The sequence below is a fragment of the Hypanus sabinus genome, chromosome 6 (assembly GCF_030144855.1).
Source record: "Hypanus sabinus isolate sHypSab1 chromosome 6, sHypSab1.hap1, whole genome shotgun sequence".
In the NCBI taxonomy this organism is placed as follows: domain Eukaryota; kingdom Metazoa; phylum Chordata; class Chondrichthyes; order Myliobatiformes; family Dasyatidae; genus Hypanus; species Hypanus sabinus.
The window spans coordinates 10,627,067-10,651,106 of record NC_082711.1 but is presented as its reverse complement, the minus strand read 5'-3'; the positions used below and the strand labels follow the sequence as shown (position 1 = coordinate 10,651,106).

Genomic DNA, 24,040 nt, shown 5'->3' with positions numbered 1-24,040 from the left:
AAATGGGTGGTCACTGGGAGGTCCTGCCTTTCTCTATTGTTGGAAGAACTGCATTTTCAAGCAAATTTGCTCTGTCTGCCATAACCAGGATCTCCCAGTGACCACCCATCTCCTTTAAACTTATAAATACAACAGATTCTGCAGATACTGGAAATCCAGTAAAACACACACAAAATGCTGGTGGAACTCAGGTCAGGCAGCATCTATGGAAATGAGTAAACAGTCGACATTTCGGGCCAAGACCCTTTCTCAGAACTGGAAAGGAAGGGAGAAGGCACCAGAATGAAAATGTAGGGGAAGGGGAAATAGGATAGCTAGAAGGCGATAGATAAAACCAAATGGATAGGAAACATTAAAGGCTGGAGAGGAAGGAATCTGATAGGAGTGGAGAGTGGACATAGAAGAAAGGGGAAGAGGAGTGGACCGCAGTGGAAGGGGGTGATGAGGGTGATGGGCAGGTGAGAAGAGGTAAGAGGCCAGAGTGGGGAATAGAAGAAAACCCACCCTCTCACCTTAAATAAGACAGGGAAGAGTGAGATTGAACATGGAGTAGGTTAAAAAGTTGGCACAACATCATGGACTGAATGGCCTGCACTGTGCTGTCTGTTCTATGCTTGAGGAAATGTAAACTTTTTGGTGAGACAAATAAGACCAGAAACTGTACATGACAACAGCAGGAAATAGGTGGGTGGTAACAGTTTTCTCCCCAGGGTGGGATAGAGGAGAAGAAAACTAGGGGCTAGAGGGTTAGGGTTTGAGGGGAAATATTTAAAAGAAAATCTGAGACACAATTTTTTTGCCCATACAGAGTGAATATATGGGATGAGCTGGGAGGAAGTGGTTGAAGCAAGTAAAATAGTATAATTTATGAAGCACTTGGATAGGTACATGGAGGCACAGGGCTTGGAGGGATAAGTGTCATACCCAGGAAGTTTTGGGACCAGGTGTACGGGCACCATGGTCAGCACGGACTGGTTGGGCTGAAGGGCCTTTATCCACACCATATTACTCTCAAGCTCTAAAACATACCTGACTGCAGTCTAGCAAATTGAAATAACTAGAAAACAGTGGCAAGTATTCAGGGACAAACTAAGAATCAGAATCCGGTTTATCATCACTGATATTTGTTGTTTTGTGGCAGCAGCTTCTTCCCCTCTGCCTAACCCTAACCCTAACCCAAATTTCTAACCAGACAATGAATCCATAAACACAACCTCATTATCTTTGCAACACACACAAAATGCTGGTGGAACACAGCAGGCCAGGCAGCATCTATAAGGAGAAGCACTGTCGTCGTTTCCGGCTGAGACCCTTCATCAGGACTCCTTGACAAAGGGTCTCGACCTGAAACATCGACAGTGCTTCTTCCTACAGATGCTGCCTGGCCTGCTGTGTTCCACCAGCATTTTGTGTGTGTTGTTTGAATTTCCAGCATCTGCAGATTTCCTCGTGTTTGCTCATTATTTTTGCTCTCTTTTTGCACTGCTTGTTTAATACTTTATATATTTCTTATTGTCATTTACATTATATTTTATGTGTTGTACTGTACAACAAATTTCATGACATTGTCAGTGATAATAAACCTGATTCTGAGATCTCTGAAGTGATTAAAGTTTTCAAACAGTACTAGTCTCCCATCAATATTCCTTGAGATGTTCCACCATCTTCAGTAACCATAGCAACTTAGCACATTGGTTAGTTGTAACAAATTCACCTTGTAATAAATGAGGTGACTTGAGATGCAATTCCATTTCAAAAACAGAAAATTCTGGAAGTATTCACTCTTACAAGAAGCGATTAAGTTCTAAATCTGCAACCCTTGCTTTGTGCAATGGAGTCTCGTATCCTGCACGGTCGTTTCCTTCCTTGGTTATTTTAAAAAGGCAACGACATGATACAAGAGACACTGAGCTGGAAGACCAAGAAGCCCATATTTAGTTCAATTCAATATCTCAGTGGCATCTCCCCGTGGAAGAGATCAGGATAAGAAGTCAAAGAAAGTTTGATCACACTGATCAAAGAGAATATAAGCCTCCTCAGGAGGCTCCCTTTAAATAATCCACCTTTCACACTTAACCTATGACCTTTAGTTCTAATTTTACACAGCCCCAGTGGAAAAAGCCTGCTTGCATTTACTCTTGTCTGTACCCCTCATAATTCTGTATACCTCAATCAAATCCCCCTCTCATTCTCCTGTGCTCCAGGGAATATCTATTCAACCTTTCCCTGTAACGCAGGTCTTCAAGTCCTGGCAACACTATAAATTTTCTCTGTACTCTTTCAATCTTATAGATATTTTTGCTGTCGGCAGGTGACCAGAACTGCACTCAATACTCCAAATTAGGCCTCCAAGTCACCAGATATTTATCAGGAGCACAGCATACACAGGGACCTTAGCTTTGTCAATGATCCCTCCCATCCGTACGACTATCTCTGACCCCCGAACATCAGACAGGAGGTACCGTAGCATTTAGGATAGAAAACAGCTTCTTCCCCCAAGCTTCTTCTCCCTGCCACATCACATATGAAGAGTCAGTAGCGTTATATACTGTTTGCTTTTTAACTTGTGTTGTATATGCATCTTATTATTGTTTAATTTACTCAAGGTAATATTACTTCATGTGTTTCGTTTGAGTTTTATGTACTGTGTTATGCACCAAAGTCTGGAGGAACATTGTTTATTTGACGGTATACATGTGTACGGTTGAATGACAATAAACTGAACTTGAACTTGAACCAATGTCTTATACAACCTCAACATAACATCCCAATTCCTGTACTCAACACTCTGATTTATGAAGGCCAATCTGCAAAAGCATCCCTCAAACAGGGGGGGCAATTCAAGACATCAACAATACCATTTAGGAACTATCCATACAACAGCTCTGGTTGACAGTCATTACTCACTAGGAAGTTGCAATTAAAACAATACTTTGATATACTTTCATGGGTGTTATGCTTAAAAAGAAGACATCACTTCCCTCCTTCAATTATCCACTGGGCCGTGCCAACTAATTAAATATCCAAACACAAAGTTAATAATGCAGTTAAAAATCAAAACATGCAGAAAAGAGAAGACTGGATAGCTTGGCTAAGGTGTGCTGTGGTAATGCAGTGGTTAGCGCGATACTGTTACAGCTCGGGGTGTCGGAGTTCGGAGTTCAATTCGGGCATTCTCTTAAGCAAGTATGTATGTTCCTTCCCATCTGAGTATGTGCTTCCCCCCAGAGTCCAAAGATGTAAAGGTCAGTAAGATGTAAATTGTCCTGTGATTATGCTAGGGTTAAATCCATGGGTTGCTGCACGGTGCAGCTTGAAGGGCTCTTTAGAGCAATATAAATGAGCAATTAACCATTACTGGTTGAATTAAGTTAAACATTGGCCTTCATAAGTCAGAGTACTGAGTACAGGAGCTGGGATGTTATAGTGAAGTTGTATAGGATGTTGGTTCAAGTTCATGTGTGAACCACTGATACTGGTTTAGTGCAGAAAAATGTGACATAACACATTCTGTGTGGATAGATGGACATTTAAAACATAAATGGACAGATTCTCAGATACACAAATCCTTAATAAGGTTAAGTAGTTGAAGCGGTTTAAAAAAAATAACATGTCGAAGCTTGATTAATGGTCAGGGTGTATTTAATCTGCCATTTTTAGACACCTTCATTGACTGATAACAGGGAGGTAAATTAGAGCGAGGATATTGAGAATCACAGGTATTAGTAATGAAAATGGACCAAGAGGCCTTTCATGATAACAGTGGTGATAAAAAAAATATTGCAAGTTATGAGAGCTTTCATAAGGTTAAAGGGGAATTCTCATTTTCAAGTTGCTGAGTTGATAACTAGAGGTCATAAATTCCAGATCATTACAGAAGCATAAAGTGCACAAGTAGGAGAGTTTACTTCATGCTACACATTAGGTGCCATCAGAAACAGCAGAGGAAACAGAAACCAAAACGCTCCTTAAGTCTTCTTATTAAGGGTCCTGATGAAGGGCTTCAGCACAAAATGTCGACTGTTTATTCCTCTGCACAGATGTTGCCTGACCTGCTGAATTCCTACAGCATTCTATGTGTGTTACTCCAGATTTCCAGCATCTGCAGAAGCTCTTGTATTTACATTTTTTAAAAGGATAAACATTTGAAACATTTAAAAATAAAAAGAAATTCAACTGCTCTGGGAAAGCTGTGCAGTGAATGGGCTGAACAGCTTCTCATGATTTTTGGTTTGCCATCTATAATATTAACCTACGTAGGCACAATTCAGAGCTGAAGAATGGTCTGGAACCATCAGTCTAACAGCAAGGCTCCTCTAAGGATCTTACTTAGATCAAGTCGTGAGATTACTTCAGATTTAAACTGCATTGCAAGGTGAAGAATGACAGCCAAGTGGCACTAAGAGTCTATATAAAACAGTTAATAGAATCTCAGTCAGACAACTGCTCATCGCCACCCATCAACCAGGACATGCCCTCTTCTCATTGCCGCCATCAAGGAGGAGATACAGAAGACTGAAGACACACACCAAACATTTTTGGAACAGCTTCCCCTTCACCATCAGATTTCTGAATGGACCATGAACTGATGAATACTACCTCACTATGGTTTTTGCTTTCTTTTTGCACTATAGTTTTTTTTTAATGATTATGTGTTGCAATGTACTGCTCTGCAAAACAACAAATTTTAAAACAGATGCTGGTTCTGATCTGCTTCTGCTTCCACTTTTACCATGGGGTTTCACAACATCAGACAAATACTGAGACGCTACAGATTCACTGGAATAGTCCAGAAGAAGGAAAGAGAGCTATAATACAGACTCGAAAATAATCCAAGTCGACCAATCTCTTCTTAAAGCTCAAGCCCTCTAATCCAGGCAGCATCCTGCTAAACATCCTTTCCAAAGCCTCCACAACCTTATGGGAATGGGGCAACCATAAATGCATACATACTCCAAGTGTAGCTGCCACATGACCTCAATGCCTCGGCCACTGAAGACCCATCAGAAATCTTCTTCATAACCCAATCTCCTTGTCTGTCCACTTGGAGTCCGCTATGGACACGGACACCAAGTTACCTCTGTACATCTACAGATATGCTGTCAAAGGTATCCTAGCTAGTTACAGCATTGTATTGGACAGCACTTCAGATGAGAAGGAGCGCAAAAAGTTTCACAGCGTAGTTGGCTCTACTTTCAGCATCACAGGTATATCTCTCCCCACCATCAGTCGTGTCTACAGGAGGCACTGTACCAAGATAGGAACATCTATGATCAAAGATCCCCACCATCCAGACCATGCTGTCTTATTTCATCTACTATCAGGCTGAAGTTACAGAAACCTAAAGTCCCACTCCAACAGGTTCAAGGACAGCTACTTCCCTTCAACCATTCAGTCCTTGAACCAAACAGCAAAACCCTGATCACTAAACTTCAGCAACACCATGCACTGAAATTGACATTTTTTCTAATTGTGTTTTTGCAAAAACTGTGTATAAGTTACACTTAATTGATGTTTTTCTGGTGAATGCAGCTTGCCTGATGCTGTGTGCTGTGATGCTGCTACAAGTAGGTTTCTTTCTCATTGCAGCTGCGTCGACATGTTTTCAGTATCTGACAATAAACTCCACTTTGCCTTCGACATGACCTCTTGACTCATACACTCAGCACCCTGACCAACGAAGGCATGTATGGCATTAGCCTTCTTAACCACACTGTTTGCATGGCTACTTTTGGAGACCTACTGCTGTCTGTAGAGTTTTTATGTACTCCCCCCTGACAGCATGGGTTTCCTGCAGATGCTCTGGTTTCCTTCCATACTACAAATTCATAAGGGTTACTAAGGCTTAGTAAGTTGTGGGCCTGCTATGTTGGCACCAGAAGCATGGCAATGCTTGCAGGCTGCCCCCAGCATATCCTCGGACTGTGTTGGTCATTGATGCAAACAACACATTTCACTGTATGTTCCAATGTACAAGTGACAAATAAAGCTAATCTTCTTTCTTGAACACAAGAGTTTCTGCAGATGTGGAAAATGTAGAGCAACTCACAAAATGCTGAAGGAATTCAGCAGGTCTGGCAGTATCTGTAGATGTTAGTAAACATTTCAGGCCAAGACCCTTCATCAGGACACACATGACATGTATTCAGTCTTTTGGGAACAGCTTTTTCCCCTCCGTCATCAGATTTCTGAAAGGACAATCTACACTACCTTACTCTTTTTGCTCTCTTTTTGCACTATTTCAGGCAGTTTCTAGAGTAGGTTAAGTGGTTGGCACACCATTGTGGGCTGAAGGGCCTGTAATGTGCCATAGATTTCTATGTTCTACGTTCTACTTATTTAATTTTTAACTCAGTGACCACTTTATTAGGTACAGGAGTGGAACTTAGTGATGTCTACTGCTGTAGCTCATCCACTTCAAGATTTGATGTGTTGTGCATTCAGAGATGCTCTTCCACACACCACCGTTGTAATGTGTGGTTATTTGAGTTACTGTCGCCTTCCTGTCAGCTTGAACCAGTTTAGTCAGTGTCCTCTGATCTCTCTGATTAACAAGACATTTTCACCCACAGAAGAGCACTCACTGGATTTTTGTTTTGTTTTTGCTCTGTAAATGCTAGAGACTGTTGTGCATGAAAATCCCAGGAGATTGCAGTTTCTGAGATACCCTGTGACACCAACAAACATTCCACAGTCAAAGTACTTAGATCACATTTCTTCCCCTTTCTGATGTTTGGTCTGAACAACAGCTGAACCTCTTGACTATGTCTGTATGCTTTTAGGCATCCAGTTGCTGCCACATGACTAATTGATTAGATGAGTTGCATTAACAAGCAGGTGTACAGGAGTATCTAATAAAGTGGCTACTATGTATATTTTTTCTATAAATTATATATTTCTTATTGCAATTTGGTATTTTAATGTACAGGCGCCCCCCCCTTACAAAGGTAGAATGTTCCTATGAAAATTTTCTTAAGCTGAAATGGTGTAAAGTGAAGAACCATTAATTTATATGGGAAAAATTTTTGTAAAAGTGAAAATCCACTTTGTAGTGAGAAAACAGGTTCCTAATGTAGGTCTTTTGTAAAAGTGAAGTGGCATAAAGTGAACATTCGTAAAGCGGGGGACACCTGTATTGCGCTGTACCGCCGCTGCAAAGCAACAAACTTCAGGGCATATATCTATCCCTGATTCTGATTCTCGTGTCGACTGTTTATTCCCCTCTGCCCGACCTGCTGAGCTCCTCCTTTCTATGGACGTGGCCAACGTGGTCTCTCCATACACCACCCTTGCACTTATTATGAGGTTGCCTGTGCGGAAGGCCTACCTGTGATGGGTGTAAGTAAGGCTCCGGTGAAGCCAGGTTGGTCTGCACAGATACACTCTTCTCCAGCAGCACTTGAGGAAAGCCGAGCTTCTCAAACGTGTTCCTCTTCCAGTGTTTGCTGTCTTGTTGGGCGAGGGCCTCATCCTCGCTGAAAGCCCGCACCACAGGACCTGGCATTGGCAGTGGCAGGGCCCCGTCACTCTCGTAGCCCGACACCTCCTTCTGCGAGTCCCAGCTGCTGCGCTGCTTGATGTGGTGGAGCTGCTGAGCCTCGCGTGCAAGCCGGCTCTGGGCTGTATGTACATCTGAGTAGCCCCGCAGTGAATCCACCTCCGCTCCCTTGCCCTCGGCCTGGCCCGGCGAGTGCCTCTCCTCCGCTAACAGATGCTCGGGTGCTGGGCTCGCCTCGCCACAGCTCTCCCCCGCCACGCCGCAGCCCTCCTGCGTAAGCGAGGGCTTCCTGCTTTTCCTCTTCCTCGTGCTGGGTGAGTAACCCATGGAGGACAGTGAGTCGTGCTGGCTGGACCATGACATCGAGTCCTCATGGATCAGTGAGCCACCCTGGTGGACAAACCTGGCCTCCGACTCCTCCAGACCGTTGTAGTCAGCAGATCTTGACTCTGACCGCTGGAAGTCCCTCCCCAGTGACGGGCTATGTTGCAATGTGTAAGAAATAGTGGAGGCAGCACTTGGCGAATACCGATGTTTTGTGCCTGACTTGAATTTCGGGCTGGAGCCAGACTGCTCCACGTACACCAGCTGTTTCACAAGCTCCTTGCCTGCCGGGCTGTACTCTAGGCTCATAGATCTCTCTGCACATTTCTGCTTTGTCAACACGAGGTGCTGGTAGGGGGAATTCTGGCCCTGTTTGGGGGAGTGAAGCATTGGGTGCGGTTTCCGAACTGGGGACTTCTGAGGTGACCCTGCTTTATAGCTTATTCCCTCACACTGCACCTCCATAGGGGGCTCATCGTAAATAGGAGCCTGGTATTCCACAGGGGGCTCCTCATAGAGAGGGGGCTCATAGCCGTAGCGAGGAGACGAGGGCTGGGATTCAAAGGAGTACTTGCGATGTTGATAATGGATCGGGGAGTGATAGGGCTCTCCTCTGGCGAGCACTGGAGAGCAGCCGCCAATGTGCTCAGCCCTCTTCAGGTAAGGGGATGGCTTGCGCTCTGTGAAGAAGACCTGGTTGTCACTGTCTGAGGCAAAGCTGTGAGCATGAGGCAGCTGGTGGCCCGAGGGTCTCCGCGGCCGTGTCCCGGGCTGGTTTTCCACATTCCCGTTACCCTGATGCAGGAGGTAACTTGGTTCCCGGTCTGTGACTTTGATCAACATGCGCTCCCTAGTGCCTGTCATCCATCGGTGAGGCGATGTCCTGCACAGAGAGAGCACAGAGGAGAGAAGGGTTTAATACAAGTGGAACTGATTACAGCCACGGTATATGAAATTACTGTCACATTGGTGCCTGAGGGTCAGCGTTAGAGCAGCACCACAGTGCAGCAGTTAATTGCAACACTTTACAGCGTCAGCCATCAGGTTTCAATTCCCACCACTGACTGTAAGGAGTTCAACCACGTGGGTTTCCTCCCACACTCTAAAGACTTACGGGTCAGGGTTAGTAAGTTGTGGGCATGTTACACTGGCACCTGAAGCATGGCAACACTTGTGGGCTGCCCTCAGACACAAACAGCGCATTTCATTGTATACCCCGATGTTTCAATGTACAAGGCTGATGTCCATGATGGAGCTGGCTGAGATTACACATGTACATTGAAACACTGGGGTATGCAATGAAATGCACTGTTTGTGTCTGAGGATGTGCTGAGGGCAGCAACAAGGGCATCTTCAAAAGGTGATGCCTTAAAGTTTAATTGTCATTCAACCATACAGGAATACAGCCAAACGAAACAGCATTCCTCCAGGGCCAAGGTGTAAAACACAGTTCTAACAGTCACACACAGCACAAGGCACATCTAGCACATAATAGAGTCCCACAAAAAAAAGCTGGCATCCATCATTAAGGATCCCTATCAACCAGTATGTGCCCTCTTTCCATTGTTACCATCAAAGAAGGAGGTAGAGGAGCCTGAAAACACACACTCAACGTTTTAGGAACAGCGTCTTCCCCTCTGCCATCAGATTTCTGAACAGACTGTGAGCCCATGAACACGACCTCACTATTTCTGCTCTCTTTCTGCATTACTTATTTAACTTAATTTATATATATATATATATATATTTCTTATTGTAATTTATCATAATTCTTAAGTATCGCACAGCATTGCTGCTACAAAACCACATATATCAGTGATAATAAACCTGAATCTGATTCTGATCTGAGAAATAAAGCTGATCTTTTTAAGATTAAATGCTTCTCTGCCCGTGCCAGTTTGCAGCTCGTATGCTTGACTGAACCACCTGGTACAATCTCAACAAACATGTTGTTTACTTGTATCATGATGTACAAAAAATAATTCTTTAACTGGATTTGTTTTGTTTCAGATTTAGATCCATGTTGCTTTGTTCTTCCTCATCATTTGATAGAACCCTCAATTACACCACCATTTCCATCATGAGGACAGATTTAAATTTAGATTAAAACATGTTCTTTTTTAAGTTATTTGTAGACTGTGCTGAGAACAGTCACAGGAGAAAGCCACTTCTTTTTTACAGGGAGTGGAAATTAAAGGTCTACTTTTGAAAGAATATATAATTTTAAAACAGAGTCACTCATCTTAAGAAGAGGCTTTGGGCTTCTTCCTTTGTTACTGTCATTCAAATCACTGACTGATAGAACTCAGGAGACCATTCAGTCCATCATGCCTATGACAGCTCATTGTAAGAATTAACTCAAGAGATTCTGCAGATGCTGGAAATCCAAAGCAACACACACAAAATGCTGGAGGAACTCAGCAAGTCAGGTATCATGCACGGACAGGAGTAAACCACTGACATTTCAAGGCCAGACCCTTCTTTGGGACAGGAAAGGAAGGGGACAGAAACCAGAATAAGAAGGCAGAGGGAGGGGAAGGAATACAAGCTGGCAGGTGATCGTTGAGACCAGGTGAGGGGGAAGGTGGGTGGGTCAGATGAAGTAAGAATGTGGAAGGGCATAGTTACCTGTCAATTGATGCAAATGATACTTTTCACTATACGCTTCGATAATTCAAGGTACATGAGACAAAGATAATCTTTAATCTATATCTTATAGATGCAAATCCAATATGCAACCAATCTAGTTCTCATCTTGCACTTCTCTACACCATTCTGGATTAATCTCTTTAGATCTAGCCAGTGGCATACTAATGTCAAGTGCAGCCCATGATTGAACAGTAATGTCTTATCATGGGCTATATTCCTTCTACCTTTCCTGCAACCCTGAGGCACTTGATATCCTTGTAACTCCTTGTATTTATTTGTCATTTCTCTGATCGTCCTCAGGTTTCACGGTGTTACAATGATTAGGAATTTTCACATCTAGATCTCTTTTCTACTGCTTCTCCTGTGCCAACAGACTAGATAAATGCATCTGTTAGCACCATTTCTTTTTATGGATTATATTTCACAGTGAAGTCATTAGTCTGAAGCCGTAAGACTGATCTTTACAGCCTTGCTGACATGTTAATCAGGTTTTTCTTGTACATTTGCTCTAGCAGTCTGAAATCACTTTGTCATTGTTCAGTACGGGCCCTTCGGGAAACAATGTTGTGCCAACCTTTTCAGACCATAACATATAGGAGCAGAATTAGGCCATTTCGCTTATTGAGTATGCTCCGACATTTCATCAAATTTGATCCAATTTTCCTCTCAGCCTGAATCTCCTGCCTTCTTCCTGTATACCTTCATGCCCTGACCAATGAGGAATCTATTAACCTCTGCCTTAAATATACATATAGACTTTGCCTCCACAGCTGCCTGTGGTAAAGAATCCACAGATTCAATATACTCTGGCTAAAGAAATTCTTCCTAATCTCTGTTCTGAAAGAACACTCCTTTAATCTGAGGCCTCTGGTTTAGACTCTCCGGCCATATGAAAGATCCTCTCCACAGCCACTCTATCAAGGTCTTTCTCTATTCAATAGGTTTCAATAAGGTCACCTCATATTCTTCTGAATTCTATTGAATACAGGCCTAGAGCCATCAAACACTCTTCATATGCCAAGCCATTCAATCCTGGGATTATTTTTGTGAACCTTCTTTGAACCTTCTCCAATTTCAGCACACCCTTTTGAAGATAAGGGGCCCAAAACTGCTCACAATACTCCAAGTGTGGCCTCACCAGTGCTTATAATGTTTCAACATTACATCCTTGTTTCTATGTTCCAGTCATTTTGAAATGAATGCTAACATTGTATCTGCCCTCCTCACCACAGTTCGAACAATAATTAATTTTGGGGGAATCCTGCACAAGGACTCCCAAGTCACTTTGCACCTCAGTTTTTTTTTGGATTTTCGCTCCATTTAGAAAATAGTCAACCCTTTCACTTCTTCCACCAAAGTGCATGACAATACACTTCCCAACACTGAATTCCATTTACCATTCTTTGCCCATTCTCCTAATCTGTCTAAATCCTTCTGTAGCCTCTCTACTTCCTCAAAACTACCTACCCCTCCAACTATCTTCATATCATCTGCAAACTTTGCAACAAAACCATCAATTCCATAATACAAATCATTGACATATAACATAGAAAGAGTCAATCCCAACACAGACCCTTGTGGAACACCACTAGTCAGTGGTGGCCAGCGAGAATAAGCTCCTTTTATTCCCACTATTTGTTTTCTGCAAATCAACTACTGCTTTATCCATGTTGGAATATCATCAGAATCAGAATCAGGTTTATTATAACCAGCATGTGAAATTTGTTAACATAGCAGCAGCAGTTCAATGCAATACATGGGCTCATAGCTTGTAAAGCAGCCTCGTGTGTGACACCTTGTCAAAAGTCTTCCGAAAATCCAACATCAAACAATTCTCCTTCGACTATCCTGCTTGTTATTTCTTCAAAAAATTCCAAAAGATTTGTCAGGCAAGATTTTCCCTTGAGGAAATCATACTGACTATGTCCTGTTTTATCAAGTAGTCTGAGACCTCATCCTTAATAATTGGCTCCAACATCTTCCCATCCAGAGGTCAGACTAACTGGCCTATAGTTTCCTTTCTTCTGCCTCTCTCCCTTCTCTTCCAGAACCATTCCAGATTTTTGAAAGATCATTAATAATGCCTCAACAATCTCTTTAGCCACCTCATTCAGAACACTGGGGATGTACACCATCTGGTCCAAGTAACTTATCTACCTTCAGACCTTTCAGTTTCCCAAGAATCTTCTCTCTAGTTATGGTAACTTCACACACTTCATGTCCCTGACACCTAGAACTTCCACTATACTGCTAGTGTCTTCCACAGTGTCCGCCATTTCATTGTTCCCCATTACTACCTCTCAGGCATAATTTTCCAGCAGTCTGATATCCATCCTCCCTTTTACACTTTATGTATCTGAAGAAATTTTTGGTATCCTCCTCAATATTATTGGTTAGCTTACTTTCGTATTCCATCTTTACCTTCTTAATGATTTTCTTTTAGTTGCCTTCTGTTGGTTTTTAACTTCCCACTAATTTTTGCTCTCTCCTAATTATGTGCCCTCTCCTTGTATTTTATGTTGGCTTTGACTTACCTTGTTAGCCACAGTTGTGTCATCTTTCCTTTAGAATACCTCTTCCTCTTAGGGATGCATATATTGTGTGTCTTCTGAATTGCTTCCAGAAATTGCTGCTCTGCCATCATCCCTGCCAGTGTTCTTTTCCAATCAGTTCTGGCAATTCCCTGTACCCCATTGTAATATTGATTCATCTGACTATAGCTTCTCCTTTTCAAATTTCAAGATAAATTTGATCATATTGTGATCACTTGACGCTGAGGGTTCTTTTATGTTAAGCTCACTAATCAATTCTGATTCATTGCACAACACCCAGTCCAGTATATCTGAACCTCTAGTGGGCACAATTAGGAGCTGCTCTAAGAAGCCATCTCATAGGCATTCTAGGAATTTACCCTTTTGGAATCCCGCACCAACCTGATTTTCCCAATCTACCTGTGTTTCGAAGTCTCTCATGACTATTGAAAAACTGCCCTTTTGGCATGCGTTTTCTATCTCTTGTTGTAATTTGCAGACCACATACTTAGTACTGTTTAGGGGAACTGTATATAACTCCAATCAGGGTCTTATTACGCTTGCGGTTCCTTAGTTCTATCCACAATGATTCAACAACTTCCGACCCTATGTCACTTCTTTCTAATGATTTGATTTTGTATTTTACCAACAGAGCAATGTGGCCCCCTCTGCCTTCCTGCTTATTCTTTCGATACAATGTGTATCCTTAGGCATTAGGCTCCCAGCTATAATCTGTCAGCCATGACTCATTGATGCCTACAACACCACACAGCCAATCTGCAAATGTGCTGCAAGTTCATCAACCTTATTCTGTACATTGTGCAGGTTTAAATATAACACCTTCAGTCCTGTATTCACCCATTTTGATTTTGTCCGCCCTTTACATTGCAACTCATCCTCTTGACTGCAATTTTGCCCGATCAACAGCCTCTCCTCACTACACATTGCCTCTGTAAACCAGCTACCTCTCCTTCAGCACTATCATTGGCCTTTCCAACTATACTTCTTGCATTGAAATATATGCAACTCAAGACACTAGTCACACTATGCTCAACCTTTTGATTCCTAACTTTGTCTGAGGTCTTACCAACATCTGCCTCCACTAACTGTTCTGGCACTCTGGTTTCCATCCCCCTAAAATTCTAGCTTAAAACCCACCACGCAGCATTAACAAACCTTCCTGCTAGGATATTAGTCCCCCAACTGTCTTTTGTGTACAGGTTCCACCTTCCCTGGAAGTGAGCCCAATAATCCAAAAATCTTATGCCCTCCCTCCTAGCCATGTGTTAAACCGCAAGTCTTCCTAGTTCTAGCCTCACTAGCACGTAGCATGGGTAGCAACCATGAGATCGCAACCATGGAGGTCCTGACATTTAATTTAGCCCCTGAACTCCCTATGCAGAACCTTGTCACTCACCCTAACCATGACATTAGTACCTACATGGACCATGTCGTCTGGCTATTCACCCTCACACTTAAGAATGCTGAGGACTCGATCTGAGATATCCTGGACTCTGGCATCTGAGAGGCAACAAACCATCATGAAATCCCGTTCTCACCCACAGAACCTCCTGTCCATTCCCCTAACAAATCCTCTGTCTTCACAGAGTCCCTCTTCGTTCCCCCCCCCTTCTGAGTCATGGAGGCAGACTCAGCACCAGAGGCCTGATCAAACGTGTCTTTCCCCTGTTAGGTCACCCACCATCACCCCCCCTACAGTATCCAAAGTGATTTACAAGGTGTTGAAGGGGATAGCCTCCGGGGCACTCTGCAATGGTTCTTTTCCCCTTTCTGTCACTGAGTTTCCTGTGTCCTGCACCCTGGGTATAACTACCTCTCTATATATCCTATGTATCACCCCTTCAGCCTCTCAAATGATCGAGAGTTCGTCCAGATCCAGCTCCAACTCCTTAACATGGATTGTTAGAAGCTGCAGTTGGATGTACTTCTCACAGCTGTAGTGGTCAGAGACACTGGGGGTCTCCCTGCCTTCCCACATCCCACAAGAGGAGCATTTCACCATTTTGCCTGCCATCTCCACTGTCCTAGCTGAGCAGATATAAAAGAGAGAAGGAAAAAACTTGAGCATTTATTTCCTTTGCTTTCTCTGACTAAAGCCTCTCTTTGTGGAACCCTCAAAGAGCGAAAGCCTCAAGATCACGACTCTGACGTTTTCCACTCAGACAACAGCCACTGTGACAACAGCCGCTGCGCTTGCTACCTTGCCTTCCTTTAATTTACTCTACTAATCAATCCCAAACGCCGACTGGTTGCTGGTCACAGCTCTATTATGCTGCCATGACCTGCAGCTGCCTTTTATCCTTGGCAGTGGATCTGATTGAAGTCCCCTCCTGTCCAAACTACTCTGAGATGAATCTAATCCTTCCTTCCCACATAGCCCTCCGTTTTTCTATTATTCACGTGCCTATCTAAGAGTCTCTTAAATGTCCTTATTGCTTCTGCCTCTACTACCATGCTGGTAGTGCATTCCATGTACCCAGCCCTGTTTATGTTAAAAAAAAACCTGTCTCTGACATCCCTTTATACTTTTCTCTAATCACCTTAAAACTATGTCCCCTTGTATAAGCCATTTCCACCCTAGGAAAAAATCTCTATCTGGCCACTCAATCTATGCTTCTTATCATCTTGTACACCTCGATCAAGACACCTCTCATCCTCCTTTGCTCCAAAGAAAAAGCCCTAGCTCACTCAACCTTTCAAATAATCCATAATAATCCTAATATCCTAATCCATTTCGGTTAGTTGCACTATGGAATTGTACAGCACAGAAACCGGTCCCTATGGCCTACCTTGACACCTAGCTACATTCATCCCATTTTCCTTCACTAGAACATTTCTCCTATGCCTCTCCTGCCTAAGTGCCTGTCCAAATACCTTTTAAACCTTGTAGCTGTATCTGCTTCTGTAGGAGTCATGGATCTATTTCTGTCTGTCCGTCTGTATTGTGTTGTTTGAATTTCCAGCATCTGTAGATTTCCTCCTCTGTATTGTATTTTGTGATTGTGCATTTATTATGGGTAATTTGTCATGTAAGTTGGGGCATGGTAGAAATAAATAAGAATAGTAACATATTCACACTTTGTCGAAGTCAGTTTAGTCTGTTTAGAGCTCAGGAGTATTCCAGGGAATTATATGATTTTGTTGAATGCTTAGACTGCTTATTTTGTTATATCGCTATTTTTAGTTTCATTAGTTTTTTATCATTACGTGACTATTCATTTTCAACCATTTCTTAATAAAGGATTGAATATAGTTTCTTCGATTTAGACTTTGTTACTGTGGATAGCGTGTCATACAGTGTCAACCCCTGTGCATAGGCTCTGAATGTTTTTGGTTCGTTTTCAAGTAACACTACAGCGTCTCTACCAGGAGTTCCCAACCTGGTCCATGAGCCCCTTGATTAATGGTAGGGGTCCATGACATAAAAATGGTTGAGAAATCCTACTCTATACCCTCCTCTGGCTGTTTGGTCTAAATTAACCACCACCTTCTGTGTGAAAAAATGTTCCTGTGCCCTTTAGTTCCAGACTCCCCTGCCTTGGGAAAATGACTCTATCTATCCTATCCACGCCCCTCATAATTTTATAAACTTCCATCAGATGCTAACGTTCCAGTGAGAATGAATTCTGACAATCCAATCTCTCCTTGTAACTACAGTTCTCCTTTCCAGGCAACATCCTGGTGAATCTCTTCTGTACTTGCTCTATTGTTACCACATCTTTCTTGCAGTAGAGCTGGCACATCTACGCACAATTCTCCAAATGCAGTGTAACCAATGTTTTGTATAAAATGATGTTCAAAATCTTATACTCAATGGCTTAGCCTATGAAAATACCAAATGCCTTCTTCAGAATCAGAATCAGGTTTATCTCCACTATCTTATATGACATATAATTTTTTGTTTTGCAGCAGTCTTCACTATCCTGTCCACAAGTCGCCATCTTCACTGAGTTGTGGCCAGTGAAGGTGGCACAGTAGTGTAGCAGTTAGCACAGTCGCTTTACACTGCCAGTGAACACCAATCAAGGTTTGATTCCCACTGCTAACTGTAAGGAGTTTGTACGCTCTCCCTATGTCTGTGTGTATTTCCTTCAGTTGCTCCGGTTTTCTCTCACATACGGGCAACACCTACAACTGCCTTGTTACAATCCTTGCTGATTTGACTTGACACAAATGAATCATTTCACTGTATGTTTTGATGTTTCAATGTATAATACATGTGACAAATAAATGTAATCTCTTGTCTTGTAAACTTTCACCACTTTTCTCCTAAGGTCCCTCCTATTTACTTCAGACACATTAACCCTTGTCTGGATTAAACTCCATCTGCCACTCATCTGTCCAACTTTCCAGTTGATCTATGTCCATTGTATCTTTACATAACCTTCTTTGTTACCCATAATTCCACTAAGTTTTGTGATATCCTCAGATTTAGTAATCAGACCATCAATATTTTCATTATGTAATTTATATATATTACAAATAACAGAGGTTCTAGCACTCTTGAGGTCCCTGGAGATAACATCCTAGTAACAATCCCCCAAAGTACACTGCTCATTACAGATGACTAGTCAGAAAAACACCCATTCACCAAAATTAAGCCAATTTTAGATGCAGTTTGCCAACTTGCCTCAAATTCCTTGTGCCTTAATGTTCTGTACCAGCCTACCGTTCTTGTAAACCTGATGAGAAGTGACCTGATACAGGTGTATAAGATGATGAGAGGCATTGATTGTGTGGATAGTCAGGGGCTTTTTCCCAGGGCTGAAATGGCTAACACAACAGGGTACAGAGGAGATGTCAGGGGTAAGTTTTTTTATGCAGAGAGCGGTGAGTGCGTGGGAGAGGCTGCCAGCAACAGTGGTGCAGGGAAAACAATAGGGTCTTTCAAGAGACTCTTGGACAGGTACAAGATGCTTAGAAAAATAGAGGGCTATGGGTAACCCTAGGTAATTTCTAAAGTAACTACACGTTCGGCACAACTTTGTGGGCTGAAGGGCCAGTATTGTGCTGTAGATTTTCTATGTTTCCAAACCTCATCTACTACTTTGCCATCATGTATCTTCTTTGTTGCTTTATTAAAAAACTCAATCAGATATGTGAGGCACGATTTCCCCTGCACAAAACCATGCTGACTCCTGATCTTTTCCCACCTCTCCGAGTAAACATAAACCCTGTGCCTCAGAATCTTCTCCAACAAGTAAGGTTCACTGGTTTGTAGTCTCCAGGCTTTGTCTCTGATGGCTGTTTTGAACAAAGTGATAACAATAGTTGTCCTCCATTTGTCTGGTACCTCACCTATGGCTAACAAAGATACAAGAATTTCCATCAGAGCATCAACAAAGTCCTGGAATAGATCTGGATAGGCCCTAGGAATTTACAGTATCTATCCTAATGAGTGCCAATATTTTTCTAATAATTCTTACAGACGTAGATACCCTCCCTTCACTCTTCAGCCTCTGCATTCTTTTTCCTTCTGAATACCAGTGAAAAATACTAATTTAGAGGCTCACTTGTATTCCCTAGTTTTACCCCTCAGTCTGTTAAGGGAGCTATTCTTTCCTTAGCTACACTCTTGCTTCTAATAAAAGCCTCAGATTTTTCTTGATCTTACTTGCCAAGGACGTTTCATGGCCCCTTTTCTGCCCTAATTTATTTCATAATTCCTTTCCTATATCCCCTATAAACCTCAAGGATTTGTCCTTCACTAGTATCCTATACCAATCCGCTAAGACGTCAAGTCCATCTTATCATACATGTGCACCTTTTAATGGCCTTATCATAAAAGACCACTTGAATGGTCCGCTTGTGCAATAGTTGTGGGATCATTCGAATAGGGTATGATAAGGCACAGATTCCCAACTCCACGGACCGCTTACTTAATGGTATTGGTCCACGGCATAAAAAAGGTTGGGAACCCCTGTCCTAAGGGATTGTCAATTGGTGGGTCCTCAGATGGCTGTAGAGGCCGATTTGGCACCCACGTACTCTGGTGGTGCAGTGTGGGTAAGAAGACGGACTCTTAACCTCACAATCTACCTCATTACGAAATTCCACCTAATTATCTGTGCACTAAACTTTCTCTGCAACGGAAACACTTTAGTCTGCATTCTGATATTGCTTTACCTTGTACTGCCTCCATGCATTGGCATGATGAAATGATCTGTAAGAATGACATACAAAACTAAGCTTCTCACTGCATCAGACTGGTGGAACTCAGCATTTCGGGTAGCATCTATGGGGGTGGGAGGTGGTAAGGAAGGTTATAGCCTGGGTGCAGGTCAATGGGATTAGGCAGAGTAATAGTTTGGCACAGAGTAGATGCTGTAGTATCCTTTGACTCGATAACACCACTACCTTGCCCAGAATAATCAGGAGGTTGGCTGTCCTGCATCCTGCTAACTACCTTAATTTATGGCTGTGGACCATTAGTCTGTGCTTCCTGGATAAGCTGAAAAGCACCAGCACAGCAGCATTTCATCCATTTGCTTTTATCGACTGGGCTTCTCAGTCTTGTAAGAACATCATGTGGCTCCTGCCTCCAGCTTTGAAACCCATTTCTAAGATTCTGATGTGCACTGAATTTTTATGGAAGATCTTGTTAGAGCTACATTGCCTGACTCATTTATTTCCCAACTGCTGAGAAGATCTGATCCAACCTCTCCAATCACTCACTTCATTTGATGCAATTGACCTCCTCTTCATCACTCATGCTTTTCAAGAGACTGTTGAACTTCAGTTTATCCTTTGTAACATTTTCCAAATGGGAACACAGGACAGTGGTGATCTTAAATTCTGTTGGAATTCTTTGAAGAAATAAGAAGCAGGATAGACAAAGGGGGATTGGTTGATGTTGTGTATTTGGATTTTTAGAAGGCCTTTGACAAGGTGCAACACATGAGGCTGATTAACAAGCTACGAGCCCATGGTATTACAGGGAAGATTCTAGCATGGATAAAGCAGTGGCTGATTGGCAGGAGGCAAAAAGTGGGAATAAAGGGAGCCTTTACTGAGTGGCTGATGATAACTAATGGTATTCCACAGGGGTCTGTGTTGGGACCGTTACTTTTTGAGTTATACATCAATGACTTGGATGTTGAAATTGATGGTTTTGTGGCCAAGATTGCAGATGATATGAAAATAGTTGAAGGGGCAGGTGATTCTGAGGAACTTCCCTAAAGGTTAATTTGCAGGTTGGTGAGGAAGGCAAATGTGATGTTAGTATTCATTTCAAGAGGACTACAATATCAAAGCAAGGATATAAAACACAGGAGAGGCCTCAGTTTTGAGCAGTTTATCTAAGAAAGGATGTGCTGACATTGGAGAGGGTTCAAAGGAGGTTCAAGAAAATGATTCCGGGATTGAAAAGCTTGTCATACGAAGAGAGTTTCATGGTTCTGGGACTTTACTCAGTGGAATTCAGAAGAATCAGGGGTGACTTTATTGAAGCCAATCAAATGTTGAAGGGCCTTGACAGAGTGGATGTGGAGAGGATGTTTCCTATAGCAGGAGAATCTAAAACTAGAGTACACAGCTTCAGAATAAAGAGGTGTCCTTTTAGAATGGAGATGAGGAGGAATTCATTTAGCCAGAGTGGTGAATCTGTGGAAATATTTGACACAGGCAGTTGTGGAGGCCAAGTCTGTATGTATATTTAAGGCAGAGGTTGATAGATGCTTGATTGTTCATGGCATGAAGGGATATGGAGAGAAGTCAGGAGATTGGTTCTGAGAGGGAAAATGGATTAGCCATGAAATGGCAGAGCAGACTTGATGGGCCATATGGCCTAATTCTGCTCCTATATCTTATAATTGTCTAAACATCTGATTCTGCAGATGCTGGAAATTTGGAAAACCTACACAAAATGCTGCAGGAACTCAGCAGATCAGGCAGCATCAACGGAAATAAACGAATAGCCGAGGTTTCAGACCAAGATGTTTCTTCAGGACCGGAAAGGAAGCAGGAAGACACCAGAATAAAAATATTGGATGGGGTGTGCAAAGGACTAGGTGGAAGGTGAAGCCAGGTGCGTGGGAAAGGTAAAGGCTGGAAAAGAAGAAATCTGATAGGACAAGAGAGTGGACCATGGGAGAAAGGGCAGAAGGAGGGAACTCAAGGGGAGGCAAGGACATGAGTTGAGAGGTCTCTCTCTCATTTATGGCTAACATGAGAAGGCCAAGTTTTAAGGTGCTTTGAAGTAGATACAGAGGAAATGTCAGGGGTAAGTTTTTTATGCAGAGAGTGGTGAGTGCGTGGAATGGGCTGCCGGGAATGGTGGTAGAGGCGGAAATTTAGGGCCTTTGAAGAGACTACTGGATAGGCACATGGAGCTTAGAAAAATAGAGGGCTATGGGTAACCCTAAGCAATTTCTGAAGTAAGTACATGTTCCGTACAGCATTGTGGGCTGAAGGGCCTATATTGTGCAACAGGTTTTCTATGTTTCTGTATCAGAGTGGGGAATAGAAGACGAGGGGAAGGGGAGGGGAAAAAATTACCAGAAGGAGAAATTGATGTTCATGCCATCACATGATGATTTGCATGCCACCAAAAGATGATTTTTTTAGAGTTGAATTTAGCGTTCACATTAAGTATTATGAAATGGGACCACTGCACTATATTACATCTTGTTCCTGTACCTCTGTTTTGTAATTACACTTTCATGCTCAAATCTGGCTCCCATCAGATTTATTTTTAGACTACAAGCCACATGCATCACGTGACTTCTATTCTGAATTACAGTGCATCAGTGACTGACGTGACAGGCAAGTACAAAGAACATATGATGGAATAGGCCTTATTTGTAATTGCAAAAAGATAAGTTAGATTGAATAGGTGGATGAAGGAAAAGATAAAAGGACAAGGAACGTAGGACTTGGATATCTATTTGCAAAAGAAGCAATGGCACAAAGCTGTTAAGCCAAAGATCCTTGATTGTTGCAAAATTTCCATGCATATGCCAAGTAGGGCATGGTAATGTAGTGGATAGTGTAATGCTTTAAGTGCCAGCAACCTGAGTTCAATTCTGGCCACTCTCTGTAAGCGGTTTATATGCTCTCCTCATGACTGTGTGGATTTCCTCCAAGTGCTCTGGTCTCCTCCCGCATTCCATAGTCATACGGGCGAGGGTTAGTAAGATGTAGGTATGCTACCAAGCTCTTCTGCTGTGCTTTAGAACAACTTGCTCCTAGAGATGTATTAATATTGAAACCACTCACCTCGCAGCCATGTTACTACGGTAACATAAATGTTATAAGAATAGAAGCAAGAGTTGGCCTGATTTGTCATTAGATAGGACTTGGCAAATCATCACCATAACTCCACTCTCCCACCAGAACGTTGTCTCAAATAAAAACAAAAAATCTTGTCCTATTCTGAGAAACAATTCATCTTGTTTTCCCAAGTGACTTGTTACCGTGGTCTCCGGAATTTGGAGAACAAGAAGAGAGTGTTTTTTAACACAAGATAATGAAAGGCATTTACTAATTCAAAGCAAAAAGGTAATGTTCTCTGGTTGAAGTAGAGACCCAGAGGCACAGTCTCAGGTTAAGAACGTTCAGCCTGAGGTAAAAAGGGCATTTTTTCACTCAGGAGATTGTGCATCCTGGAGAGCTATGGAAGCTCAGTTATTGAATATATTCAAGGTTGATTTTGATAAATGTTTGGACACTTTATAGAATTGCAATAGAATTTGAACACTCAGTGGAACTACAACCAAGGTAGATGAGATTAAGGCAGAACACTGGGATTCCTCATTTCATCACAACCTGACAATGGAAACACCAATGCCCAGGAACATAAAAGTCTACTGAAAATGGTAAATATAGCCTAGTCCATTACAGGCAAAACCCTCTCCACCATTGGGCATACTTATAAGGAGGACCACCACAAGAAAGCAGTGTCCATCATAAAGGATCCCACACCATCAGGATCAGAAACAGTTATTATCATACAACCATCAGACTCCTGAACAAGCATGGGTAGCTTAACTCACCTCCACTCTGAACTGATTCCACAACATACAGAAAATGCTGGTGGAACCCAACAGGCCAGGCAGCATCTATAGGGAGAAGCACCGTTGATGTTTCTGGTCGAGACCCTTCGTCAGGACTTCGACAGCGCTTCTCCCTATAGATGCTGCCTGGCCTGCTGTGTTCCACCAGCATTTTGTGTGAATAGTAATCTCTTACTATCTTTCCTTTCAGTTAGTCCTGATGAAGGGTCTTCTCCCTATAGATGCTGCCTGGCCTGCTGTGTTCCACCAGCATTTTGTGTGTGTTGTTTGAATTTCCAGCATCTGCAGATTTCCTCGTGTTTCCACAACATACAGACTCACATTTCAAGGACTTAACAACTCATCTTCTCAGTATTATTAATTTTTTTATTTGTATCATTAAGAGGGTCTGGCTCGAAACACTGACTTCTGGATTTCTATCATCTGCAGAATATCTTATGTTTATATTAAACCATTTGATTAAAGCAAATTGGAATTCAAAGTTAGTTTTGCAAGCTGGGATGAATGTTAATGAGGTTCAATCCAAATGGAAGTTAATGCACAGTTTTAAAATTTAAAGCAACATTTGAGAAGTAAACACGAGGAAATCTGCAGATGCTGGAAATTCAAGAAACACACACAAAATGCTGGTGGAACGCATCAGGCCAGGCAGCTTCTATAGGAAGAAGTACAGTCGACATTTCGGGCCGAGACCCTTCGTCAGGACTAAGAAGAGGTAGTAAGAGAATTGAAAGTGGGAGGGGGAGGAAGAGATCACCTCCCACTTTCAAATATCTTAGTATCTCTTCTTTCAGTTAGTCCTTACGAAGGGTCTCGGCCCGAAATGTCGACTGTACTTCTTCCTATAGAAGCTGCCTGGCCTGATACGTTCCACCAGCATTTTGTGTGTGTTGCTTGAGAGAAGTAGTTTATTTTTCTCAAACATAGGGATCTGGGAACACAGATCCATAATTCTTTGAATGTAGTGTCACAGTTCAATAGAGACATAAAGGAAGCTTTTGGCA

The 24,040-nt window shown here is 42.4% G+C and overlaps 1 protein-coding gene across 1 annotated transcript in view; it reads right to left on the bottom strand.

Moving 5' to 3' along the window:
• The window catches only part of arhgap39 (Rho GTPase activating protein 39), a 561,273-nt gene that overhangs the window by 187,972 nt on the left and 349,261 nt on the right, over positions 1-24,040 (bottom strand). Inside the window, exon 5 of the mRNA XM_059971678.1 lies at positions 7,328-8,705. Within this exon, the coding sequence (XP_059827661.1) occupies positions 7,328-8,705 (1,378 nt within the window). The remainder of the gene's footprint in view (positions 1-7,327; positions 8,706-24,040) is intronic.